The following is a 13,072-nucleotide window of genomic DNA, read 5'->3' on the forward strand; positions in this document are numbered from 1 at the left end:
CAGCCACAGTACACAGCCATACACGGAGCTACAGCCGCAGTACACAGCCATACACGGAGCTACAGCCGCAGTACACAGCCATACACGGAGCTACAGCCGCAGTACACAGCCATACATGGAGCTACAGCCGCAGTACACAGCCATACACGGAGCTACAGCCGCAGTACACAGCCATACATGGAGCTACAGCCGCAGTACACAGCCATACATGGAGCTACAGCCGCAGTACACAGCCATACACGGAGCTACAGCCGCAGTACACAGCCATACATGGAGCTACAGCCGCAGTACACAGCCATACATGGAGCTATAGCCGCAGTACACAGCCATACATGGAGCTACAGCCGCAGTACACAGCCATACATGGAGCTACAGCCGCAGTACACAGCCATACACGGAGCTACAGCCGCAGGCAGTAATACAGTATTCATCACTATATTAGCTTCTAGTATAGTGTTATTATTGGTAATGTTGGCCGTTCTATAGTGGTCTTTATAACCAGAATTATGCTATTTATGTGGTTGTAATGGTGGCCTCATGATGTCAAAGTGTTATTTGTCTCTTGTATAGTGGTATTGTGGCACTATGGGGCTAAATTGCTGTGTTGGCACCTTGCGATAGAAACGTCGGCTTTGGTTTGCAGTTTGGGCACTCTGTCTCTTAAAGGTTCGCCATCACTGTCCTAGGCAGTCCCAAAATACATCACCCATGTCCCAGCTCTCAATCATTTATTAGAATTTTAGCACAATTTTCCAAATAAGACAAAAATAAGCATAAAAATCATCTAATGCGACCAGGCGAGAGACGTATAAGAAATGTTGGCAGCAAATATTACAAATTTAAGCAAACAAATGTTTGCACTGACACCACTACCAACTCATATACATGTACTTTCCCATCTGTAGGCCAGTGGCCTCCAAACTTCAAGCCCATATTTTCTCAAACTAGGTCATTGGTTTGTGAGGTCGTCCCACGTGCCCATGACATTAGAGGAGATTGCCTCATACACGTGGACGTGTAAACCATGCTGTATGTGGAAACTTATAGAAATACATGGGATAGTGTGCTAGCCCTATAAATAACGGATAGCAATAGTCCCCAAAATACATTTGTGTTTGTGTGCAGAATCTCCTACTTGGTATAAAATATAATATAAAGTTATACACATTGACTAACTGGAGCCAGTGCCACAAAGAACACTTAGAAAAGGAATGCACATCACTTCCAGGTTTGCTTGGGTTCATCAATAAGGGTACCAACCAGTGTAGAATCAGCTATCAAAATAATTTGGCCCTCAGTTTTTGCAATGTAGAAGTAAGTCTTTATTTATGATATGCAGACAATTGAATATTTTAAGTGTGCAACGTTTCGATCCACTGCAAGATCTTCTTCAGACACGGATTGCGAGGAAATGTAGACTAAGTCAGAAAATAAGCAGTTTTACCGCTGCAGCGCAGGCTTGAGGAGAATCACATAATAGAAAAGGCGCCGTAGAGGAGCATAAATTAAAATATGCTCCCTAAGGCACTCGGGTGTTGTAGCCAGAGCGCCCCAGAGTAATTAGCATAACTCTTATAACTTTATATTTCTGCCATCACGGCATAGAGTTCTAATACAAAGTCGTTCCTCAGGAGCTTCTTATTAGGACACATCTCCCATCGGTAAAGTGATGATAGATGTCCTTTAACTAGTAACAACCACTTGGTAAATGATCTCAAACAAGGCCATGATGTGAATGTAATAAAGATGGTTATCAACTGATTGTGTATATTACAGGAGAGTGAATGCAAAGCTTACAACCCCAGACCTTTCTGTAAGACCTACACCATGGACAAGCAGCCGCTGAACACCGGCGAGCAGAAAGACATGACCGAGTTCTTCACTGACCTCATTACCAAGATCGAAGAAATGTCTCCTGAGCTGGTGAGCTCTTGGGCACCTTTTACCTCTTGCATTTATCATTCAGAATTTGTTAACATTTTCAATTTGTTTTATTTTTTTCACCCCACATAATCTGCAGAAAAACACAGTCAAAAGTTTATTTGGAGGAGTAATTACGAATAACGTTGTGTCTTTGGTGAGTTCTCTTGCAGTATGCATTACAAATGTTTTTTAAAATTCTTTTGTAAAAGGTAGAGGGTCACAGTTTTCTTAAAAAATGAACGCCCACCGGTACATACACAAAATATGAAGTTGATGCTTTAGGTATAAAAGTTGCTGCACAAACTCAAAAATCAATAAAAATGTCCAAAATTAAGTATCATGTAGATCTACCACAATGATTTCAATTAGAATTTAGCATTTTTATTCTTATTAACCCATTCACTCTCCACGGGGGGTGTATGAAGAGGTATCACAGGCTGAGCCTCTTCATCCACGGGTGGGGTTGTGGCATATATTGCAACAACCCCCCACCGCTAATACCCGTATACGCGTATCAACTCTTCCGGTGCGGCATTTTAAAGACGGCGGCACATGGATCCGATTGTCACTCTCCCCGAACGTTATCGGAGGGGCGACGATCGGTTGCCACGACAGCCTCGGGTCTGGTTCTGGTTCTGGTTCTGGGTCTGGTTCATTACACACTTTGTGTGTTCCTTCAGGTCATTATGTTTCTTTTTTTTTTTTTTTTTTAAATTTAGGATTGTGAACATGTAAGTCAAACAGCTGAAGAATTCTACACGGTCAGATGTCAGGTGGCGGATATGAAAAATATCTACGTGAGTTTGAATATATTCCTATTATAATCTTTATATAGCACCGTCATATTCCACAGCACATCATGGTGAACGTGTACAAATAGAATAAGACATTGCAAAGTCATAACATGAAAAGACGATAAGAGTAAGTGTCCTGCCTACAAGAGATTACAATCTACATGTGTACATACCTAGTCTGGCTATATTGGTGTCCTGCAAGGTTATGGACACAAAAACGGGTAATGTCCCATTAAGGCGTTTAATTTTTTTTAATTGAATGGGTGACCTTGAGTCAAACTCATTCACTCAAAATATTGGAGTAACTTTTGGTACTTTAGGGGAGGTGCACTCTGCATTTAAGGCAGACATTACAACATAATTGTTGATGTATCTTTCCCCTTTCTGTGTCGTAAATGTTGTTCTTCAAAAATCTGCCCCCATGTTTTCTTTTAGCAAAACTGAGCAGAAAATGAAAGAGTTTGGTACATAGAATATACAGTATGTAGAAACAAATGTACATATTATATAACTAAAGAGAGAATGATATATTCAATTTGATGATTTTTTTTTTTTTTTTTTTTATATTTGGCCCTTTCCCAGGAATCTTTGGATGAAGTTACTATAAAGGACACATTAGAAGGTGATAACATGTACACTTGTTCCCATTGTGGAAAGAAAGTGCGAGCGGAGAAAAGGTAAGTTGTTCTATGGTTTTTCCAGTCATGCTTCCATGCATAATGTGTGAATTGTTTATTATTCTCTATACATAACTGTATAATGATGGACAACATATGGAACTTGGATAGTCATCGCCCTATGAAGTAACAAATTGGCCGTGGTAGATTTATATTTGGACAAGTGTGTGTGTGTGTGTGTGTGTGTGTGTGTATATATGTCAGTGGTGACAAACCTATGGCTTGAGTGCCAGAGGTGGCACTCAGGCCATCCTCCAATTTCACCAAACAGGACCAAATTCACCAAATCTTCTTGCAGTCCCAAGCAACTTAAGGGATGCTGCTCTATTTTAAAGTGGCAATTCATTGGCTGTTTGAAACAGTGAGAAAAGTGAGAAGCTGCTGACATAACTGCATTGTCTTTAGAGGTCATCCTCTTCCTGGAGAGAAGCTACAATGATGGTCTGAATTTATTTGCCCACCTTTTTTCAACTGTATTGGTGGCCTTAGGAGAGCCAATACAATTGAATAATGTAGAAGAACAGGTAGCAATAAGTTAATGCTTGAAATGCCACATTGGCACTTCCTGGTAAATAACTGGATTTTGGTTGTAGTTTGGGCACTCAGTATCTAAAAGGTTTGCCATCACTGCCCTATGTGATCCTTTTTTTTCCTTCCTTTTTACAATAGTACATACTACACTATTCTCCATCAAAGTAAAACAGACATGTGCCGTAGACAGAGCCCCTGCATCCAAGCCGCTGGTTCCTGAAGATGAATGAATTTATTAATTTTGTGTTAATTTTAGGGCTTGTTTCAAGAAGTTGCCACGGATATTAAGCTTTAACACAATGCGGTACACATTTAACATGGTCACGATGATGAAGGAAAAGGTCAATACTCATTTCTCGTTTCCTCTGCGACTTGATATGACGCCCTACACAGAGGATTTTTTAATGGGGAAGAATGATCGAATAGAAGGTAATTTCTAAAAATGGATTGCTGGTGATTTTATTCACATAGCTGTTGTTTGTGTAATGAAAAGTTATATAGTTTTTTTTCAATATACTTTCTGTATCAACTACCTCAAATGGCTATGAAGGGAAATATGGTCTTAAAGGAAATCTACCATTTTGTTTTTATGCATTATGAGCCAAACATGCCTTGAGAATGCTGTAGCTGCACTGATGCAGAAACATATCTTGTTTAATCCCTGGATTGATTGGTTTTGCTGGTGCACGGCCTGTTAGTATCAGAGTCATCAGAAGTGCACGTTTTAACAGTTTTGTGTACACTGGGAGTAAACAAGGAAGCTTCCTATAGAATGACAGCAAGCAGAGATCTAGAAAACAGTGAGGAATTGATACGGAAAGTAAATTGGAAAATTTTATAACTTTTACTTTACACAAACAATATAAATTATTTGCTTAACAACCTCTTTGAATGTTATGGTAAAAAGTTTAGATATCCTTTAATCAGTGATACTCCCCTTCACTGAAGGTGTTTTTTTGTTGTTTGTTTTTTTTCCCATTTCAGAGCAAGAATACTTATTTTAGTGGCAGTCCACTTTTATAACAACCCTCTCATAGTTGTAATACCCACATGACTTGTCTATTTTTTTTTTTGTTTGTTTCACACATTTATATGTTGGTGAGCTTAATAACCTAGTCACAATCTCCTAATATTACATTGTTTGATGTTTTAGGGTTAAAAGAAGATGGAGAAGAACTGAAGGAGACTGAAAGCTATGAGTACGATTTAATTGGTGTCACTGTTCATACTGGTACGGCAGATGGTGGACATTACTACAGCTTCATTAGAGACATTGTGAACCCACATGCTTACAAAAATAATAAGTGGTAAGTTGGCTCCTGCAGGCAAAGCCCTGTTCACGTTAATCATGAAAAAGGGTTCATGCTCCTCCCCTCAGACTCTGCACAAGGTATATGTCAAGGAGTCCGCTTTGACTGAAGTGTTCCTTTAATTTTGTCTTGCTTCTAAGATGGCTAGAAATTCATTGAGGTGTCAGAGAGAGGGGGGGGAGACACGATCATGCGAGGGACAAAGGTGAGTATTTCTAGGGCTTTTTTTCTTTTATGGTTGGTTTCTTTTAAAGGGGTATTCCCAAAAAGACAAGATTCTTAACTATACTTAAGATAATGACATGACGCATTCTCTAAATCATTGTAATTTAAAAAAAAAAAACAAAAAAAACAAAACCTTTCACAGATATAATTCCAACCTGTATCTATCAGTCCTGTGTATACAATTTTGGTTGTCCCTGAATACGACCGCTTATCTTCTTACTGGTCATTCTTCTCATGAATAGCTTCTCTTGTCTGCACGCATCAAGACCAGCTCGGACACAGACACTCCCTAAATAAAAGTGTAGATTAACCCTGGATCCTGATAATCTAAGCACATTGTCAGTGCACAGTATCTCAATATCTTTGAGTCCTTCTTTTTCCTCTGCCTTTCTTCCTGTATTAAGCAGTTTGTGTAAATACACTTTCTGTCCTTTATCTACTGACAGCTGAGAGATGAAGGAACCTGCTAAACTTCCTAATGACCTAACTCTTTACAGACAGTGCCTGGATAGTCTAATCTTTTAAGAGAGCTGAATCGTCAAGGGAAATATACTCTAGGTGTGAAAAGAGTTAAATTGGTTTTTCAGACTATAGAAACAATATATATATAAAATATATCTCCTCCTCTGATGTTCCTGTTATTTTGCAGTGCTGCACGTTGCTACACTGTCAGTTTCAATGTGTGGAGTAATGGGCGGCTCCACAGGTGAATGAGAGCACGGAGAGAGGAGAGTGTAACATTTTTCTAGCCCCCCAACCTTATATAAAATTATTTATAAGCCTTCTTATCTGCCTGAGGATAAGTCATCTACACTGCTCACTACAGGAGAAAGCAGAAAAAAGGCGCAGAAATGCCTATTTACTTTACTATAATGTCTTGCACCATTCATTTTTTAAATGAATGGCAAAGTGTCCTACGCGAATCAAGTCCGGGGATTGGTCTTTATACATATATTTTCATATCTTTCATGTTGCTCTGTTTGATTTTGTCTACCCAGAAGGATTTTTGATCATATATACTAGGAAATTTGGCTATTGGCTTCAATGTAGTAGGAGTGAGTCTCCACATATATTTAGTTAGTATACATTGTGACCTTATGTAAGCCCTGTATTGTATGTGCGGTGGTCCTTGTTTTTGTTTTTTTGTTTTTTTAATTATGTGGTTTTAGTTTTGTTATCTAAGAAACCTAAGGTTTTACTTAGGGTACATTCAGACGGTCGCCTGGGGGGATGTATATGCGGCCAACAGTGTAATTTGTATGCGGTTTTGGATTTCTTTGGTTGGGTACTTTAGTATGGTTTTGGTTATTTAGTATAGGGTCTATGGTTTAGTTTAAATCGATGAAGGCTTGAAATTTCACAGAACACCCATAAACGTGGAGAGGAAGTTTTGTGTGTCTTGGAATACTTGTAGTACTACAATGATATCACTGGTGACTGCTCAGCATGGTGGCTCAGTGGTTAGCACTACAGCCTTGCAGCGCTGTGCTCCTTGGTTCAGATCTCATCCAGGTCAACATCTGCAAAGAGTTTGTATGTTCTCTCCGTGTTTGCTTGGGTTTCCTCTTCGTCCTACGGTTTCAATAGGTTACTGTTTTATACTTGGCTACAGCACCTCTGTCATTATGACTCTCCATTCTATTAGTAAATTGTCTTGATAGTTGTAGTACCCATTATAAGGTGTCTTATTTTTCTTTCTTTCATTCCAGGTATCTCTTTAATGATGCTGAAGTGAAACCCTTTGATTCTGCACAGCTCGCCTCTGAATGTTTTGGTGGAGAAATGACAGTATGTATTTTTTTTATTACAGTTGTTCATGTATAAAGTTTCTATTTTTATTCCTGGATTTATTACATAGTTTATATTATCGGTGAAGGTCTGACTGCTGGAAAATACATATATGTAACACATATAAAAACAAACCAAAATGTCTATTCTTCCCTCTGTAGACTAAGACCTACGATTCTGTAACAGATAAATTTATGGACTTCTCCTTTGAAAAGGTAGGTACAGAGAATGATCCATGTACAATTGAAGTATTAAGAATCATTTTATAAGTTTGTGTACTTGGGGTAGCGGTAAACAAGAAATGGATGAAAGTTTGCGTTCTACCACTTTTCTGGAGATGGACATAAGTATTACTTCTGCCTAGAGTATTCCTCTCAATGCTTAAATGCAGCAAAGAGAATTTCTTGAGCTCATTTAAATGGATCTTTCTAGGTAAATGCCTTATGTAGGGGACAGGACCATTTTTCCTATTATACCAAGTTGCCCAAAAATATGTTTGGGAGCAATTGCTCCTATTAGCCAAATGTCAAAGTATTTTGTGTGTTTTGTCAAAGTATTTTGGACCTACTGTTTATATGAAGTGATGTATTTAGTGAGACGGATCAGAACATCCATTACATCCAAAAATAAACTGACAATTTAACATATGTCACATAACCTAATTAACATGGAATTCATTTAAATGTAGCTTTATATGGCCTACTTCCGTTTACAATTTACCAGCAAAATCAAGCCTGATAAACCAGGGACACTTAGTTTCAGGCACCGTGAATGTGATTGTCGTCTTATATTTCTTACTTATGGCCTCCCTCATTCTAAAATCAACCCTTATAATTATGCTAAAGAGCCGGAAGGGCTCTCAGGTTTTATTTTGCCAGAGCTTCTCACTGCTGTAACTTCTCAGGCTGTCATAATGAGCAGAGCAGGTCTCCCCTCCTCCTGCACTTCCCGCTGCTGCCAGATTACACAGGTAGAGGGAGGAGGGAGAGAGAGAGAGCGCAATGGGTTGGGTGAGACATGTTCTGCGCATTGTGACAGCCTGTGAATCTGCAGCACCAAGGTGCTCTGGTTGTGCCCTCAGAGCCCTTCAGGCTCATAAGCATAATTATAAAAGTTGATTTTAGAAGGATGGAATCCATGAATAACAAATATAGGATATTCATATATCCAGACACCGTGACTATGGTAAAGTGCCCCTGGTTTATCCACGCTTGATTTCTTGATTTTCTTTTAAAGACTCTCTTAATGAGAACCAAGGTTGAAGACCGACAAAGATTGTGTAATAGTGTCCATTTCCGGCTTAAAGGTGTTTATCCACGAACACAAGTTGGGCGCTATCCACGGGTAGGGTCTAACTTGCTGATTAGTGGGAGTCTTGGTGATGAGACCCCCACAGATCATGAAAACGAGTGGTCTGATGGAGTCCCAAGTACCTCCTTCAGCCCCCTTGTTGCTCCGTCAGAGTACTATGGAGCATAGTGGTCATGTGCGGCCGTCTGCTCAATTACTCTTTCGGAGCAACGAGGGGTCCAGCGGAGGTACGTAGGACCCCATCGGACCCCTCGTTTTCATGATCTGTGGAGGTCTCATCACTGAGAGTCCCTCTGATCGGCAAGTTAGGCCCTATCCTGTGAGTAGGGCCTAACTTGTGTTTGTGGGAAAACCCCTTTGATCCCCTTTCTACAAGTTGCTCTCTCAAGGCAAGGGCAAACCTTTCATAGATCCCATTCCATTAGGCTTCACCTAATGCACCCATTGGAATATTGGGAGCTGCTGGACACCCACCTCCAGTGTACAATTGGATATCTAAATTTTCACGGAAGCCATCTGGTTATTTAGAAACACACCAGGGCCTATGGGATTTGTAAGCGCTAATTGTTTTCTGTTAGACTCACAGTGCATACATGCTTTTCTATAAACGCGTGGAACCGGAGGAGGAAACCAGCAAGGAAGTCAAGTTTGATGTCTCTTCAGAACTCCTTGAGGTTAGTGAATTAGTGGAAATCTGGAATGTGGGACACCACAACATTTTGTTTTTTGTTACTATTTATTTACTCATGCTACAAAAAATTGTCATCGCCCGAAAATCACATTCATTAATTTTATTTTTCCCCAGTGGATTTGGCATGACAACATGCAATTTCTACAAGATAAGAATATTTTTGAGCACACCTATTTTGGGTAAGCATCCTATTGTTTGGGTTTACCCTTAGATGACTTTTCAGCATGCAAGCAACTCAACTTTTTCATTTGCTTTTACTTAGGTTTATGTGGCAGCTGTGCAGCAGCATCCCAAGCACACTACCTGACCCCAAAGCCGTATCACTGATGACTGCCAAGGTAATGTCTGCAAAAAGGAAAACCAAGCATACATTGGGCAGTACATACTTTTTAGGATTGACCACTTTTGGCAAGGTCTGAAGGATTTACCAAACATTTAGCTGTAGACCCCTCTTTTATAAGAGCATCTGACACATTCTGTGCTGTCCATGTAACTCTACATAGAGGTTATATAGCTTCCTGGAAACCAGGGCTTGTTCACCTGTGTTCAGACTGCCTTAAAATTAGTTTATTACTCAATTTAGGGTTGAAAGGGGGTGGTTCGGAAAACCTCATTTCGAAGATATTACTAGTGAGGACTGATTAATGTATCCTTGCAACGTAGAGCTAAAATAAGGACTGAACATGGCCTATTTTTTCGTGATTACAAATTGAAACATATTCAGGATGGAAATGCAAGTATATTGACTGACTTTTGTCATCTCAAAACTTTCCCATTTGTTAGGGGGCGATTTAGTGGGCTCCAATGGTGGGAAGCTGTCACAGATTTGTGCTGAAGGAAATAGATACAGGCACCGTGAGTGTGGTAATCTTTTTATATTTGTTATTCATGGCCACCTTAGTTCTAAAATCAAGTTTTAAAATTATGCAAATTTACCAGAATGTAAAAAGCGTCACTGGCTTTTACAGTGTGCAGGAGCATTTACCACTTTCCTTTGTGTGAAATTACAGCAGGCACAGGGAGGTAAGTGCCGCAGTGGATGGAGGAGACAGTGTAACAAGCTTTTGCTGCTACACCATTGATGGGCTCTGGTAACACACCCAGAGCCCTTCTGGTTTATTAGCATAATTGTAAAAGTTGATTATTGGATGGAAGGAGGCCATTGATAACTAATATAAGAAGATTACCACAGTCACAATGCCTGGATTTATGAGTAAGTGTCCCGGGTTTATCCATTCTTGATTCCCAAACAGAACAGAAGGACTCACAGCATCATAGTTCAAAGCTTTGAGTCACTGCCTAACTATGGAGGCTACAATTTTGTACTAATAAACTTGATGACCGAACAGTAGTTTTAAAAAGAGACAGAAACTCCTAACATGTTTATTCCAGTAAATACAACCGCCACGTGGTTACTATTCTCCAGACATGAACATGTGTTTATCCAGCTGGAGGCTGATGCTAATTTAATGATCTCTTTTTCTCTTACAGCTAAGTACATCATTTGTTTTGGAGACTTTCATTCATTCAAAAGAGAAGGTATTCTTCTTATTTCACTGTTTTCTATGTACGAAAGCCACATGTTAACCATTGTGTAAAATGATGTCCTGGAGATCGATCTGCAAAGCTAAAATAGTTTTCCATAATATTTGCTGCACAATGGGCCATCCCCGTAACTGTCTGTAGAACGGAGTTGATGTGGAGCATCACCGCAGCTTTACAATGTGTATTTTGATCATTTTTTTTTTCTCGCATTTCATTTTCCTTGTGCATATTACACATGGGTGTTATTATCTCAGAATGTTCTCCAATCTAATTTATACTGATAGAAAAGATACCGCCCTAGCTTTCCCTTCCTCCTTAGTATCCCCCCACACGCTTGTATGATTCTAACAATCTTTGTTGCTCTGTTGATGCTGTCAGTCAACAAAGAAGAATCAGGATTGGAGAATACTGGGGAGGAAGGTAAGAAACAGAGAGGGGTACTTTCCAGACAGCATTCATGGCCACACTCGTTTGTGGTCTTCTGATGTTTTTAAGCTTTTGCCTCTTTGGGCTAGTACCCTATTCTCTTTCTACAAGTTAGCTGAAAGGGGATGTCCCGTTCCCACTAATGAATGGAGTGGCAGGTTGGGCATCTGAGCTACCACTCCATTCAATGGTATGGGACTGTCAGAAATTGCTGAGCACAGCGCTAGACTATCTCTGAGATTCCGATTTACTACGAAAGTATCGGAGATAGCCCAGTTCCCTGCTTGGCAATGTCTTGCGCTCCCATACTATTGAATGGATCGCTAGGACAGGATCTCTGTCCCCCATATTACTTCTGTCCCATTCTCCTTATTGGCAGATTATGCTGAGGATGGGGGATAACCTGAAAAGTCTGGACTGCCTGCACCTTGCATTGTCACATTTTGTCCTCTACTTATTTGCACACTGAGTTACATGTTGCTCCAAAGTGGAAGAACAGATGAGTTCACAAATGCAGTAAAAAAGTGATTTTGTCCATTGGTTATCATGTCAGTCGTCTCCATTTCTACTTCAAGCTTTATATACCACAATTCATGATATTCTTGTGTTTGAAGACTTTTGAAGACAAAATGTCTGCAATATGTTCACTTGGGCTTTAAATGATTTTAGTAGTAGTCACTTGTGAGACTGTTGATCACTGAACTTAGGTTTTATTCAGAGGTCTCCCAATCAGAGGTCAGAGGTCGTCCAATCATCAGCGCATAGAGGGTTATATATGCACAATATCTATCTATCACATACATATGTAATTTTATTTGGACTGGTAGCTCATTCCTGTTCACCCATTTAGCCCCTTTGTTTTGTTTATTGGTGGGGGTCCACACCAGGTTTGAGCCCATCAAACCTACATGGATCCCCTTATTCTTATTTTGTCTTCTAAATTCTTGCCACATCCAGTCACTTATTGGTAGGATTTTTTGTATCCCCTTCTAAATCATTATAAGCTCATATATCTGAGGGTTGTAAATAGATGTTGTTTAGAAATGATATCTACTCATTTTTATAATGTCAGAGACTCCTTCAACATCTTTATTTTGTGAATCCGATATATTTATAGCGGTTGTTCACATTCAGCAAAAATTGTTTGTGTAATGAAAAGTTCTACAAATTTCCTAGATTTTATGTTTCCATTCCTCACATTTTTCTAGATCTCTGCTTGCTGTCCTTCTATAGTAAGCCTCATAGTTTACTTCTTCTTGTGGATAAAAACCGTTCCCAGGTCATGTGATGTCACACAGGTGCATGGCTCGTTATGTCCCTGGTCATGTGATGTCATGCAGGTGCAGGCTCATTATAACACACAGCTCTGATCACTCTGATACTATTGAGCCGTGCACCTGTGTGACATCACATGACCAGGCATATAACGAGCCGTAAACCTGTGTGACACCACACGACCAGGCATATAATGAGCCGTGCACTTGTGTGACACCACACGACCAGGCATATAATGAGCCGTGCACTTGTGTGACACCACACGACCAGGCATATAATGAGCCGTGCACCTGTGTGACATCCCCTTACCAGGCAAATAACGAGACGTAAACCTGTGTGACCTCACACGACCAGGCATATAATGAGCAATGCACCTGTGTGACCTCACACGACCAGGCAAATAACGAGACGTAAACCGGTGTGACACCACAGGACCAGGCGTATAATGAGCCGTGCACCTGTGTGACATCACATGACCAGGCAAATAACGAGACATAAACCTTTGTGTCATCACACGACCAGGCATAAAATGAGCCTTGCACCTGTGTGACCTCACATGACCAGGGGCCTGTTTTT

At 40.1% G+C, this 13,072-nt stretch overlaps 1 protein-coding gene across 3 annotated transcripts in view; it reads left to right on the forward strand.

The window, feature by feature from the left end:
• The window catches only part of USP34 (ubiquitin specific peptidase 34), a 96,584-nt gene that overhangs the window by 63,600 nt on the left and 19,912 nt on the right, over positions 1 to 13,072 (forward strand). For 2 of the 3 annotated variants that reach the window (XM_072140565.1, XM_072140566.1), the window contains 12 exons: positions 1,777 to 1,923; positions 2,021 to 2,077; positions 2,643 to 2,720; positions 3,300 to 3,394; positions 4,182 to 4,354; positions 5,079 to 5,232; positions 7,170 to 7,248; positions 7,410 to 7,463; positions 9,138 to 9,233; positions 9,365 to 9,429; positions 9,513 to 9,588; positions 10,742 to 10,789. In XM_072140565.1, coding sequence (XP_071996666.1) covers positions 1,777 to 1,923; positions 2,021 to 2,077; positions 2,643 to 2,720; positions 3,300 to 3,394; positions 4,182 to 4,354; positions 5,079 to 5,232; positions 7,170 to 7,248; positions 7,410 to 7,463; positions 9,138 to 9,233; positions 9,365 to 9,429; positions 9,513 to 9,588; positions 10,742 to 10,789 — 1,122 coding nt within the window. Of the gene's footprint in view, positions 1 to 1,776; positions 1,924 to 2,020; positions 2,078 to 2,642; positions 2,721 to 3,299; positions 3,395 to 4,181; positions 4,355 to 5,078; positions 5,233 to 7,169; positions 7,249 to 7,409; positions 7,464 to 9,137; positions 9,234 to 9,364; positions 9,430 to 9,512; positions 9,589 to 10,741; positions 10,790 to 11,173; positions 11,216 to 13,072 lie in introns of all 3 variants that reach the window. The other variant, XM_072140567.1, reaches the window with a different exon arrangement.

This window comes from Engystomops pustulosus, chromosome 3, assembly GCF_040894005.1.
Source record: "Engystomops pustulosus chromosome 3, aEngPut4.maternal, whole genome shotgun sequence".
NCBI lineage: Eukaryota > Metazoa > Chordata > Amphibia > Anura > Leptodactylidae > Engystomops > Engystomops pustulosus.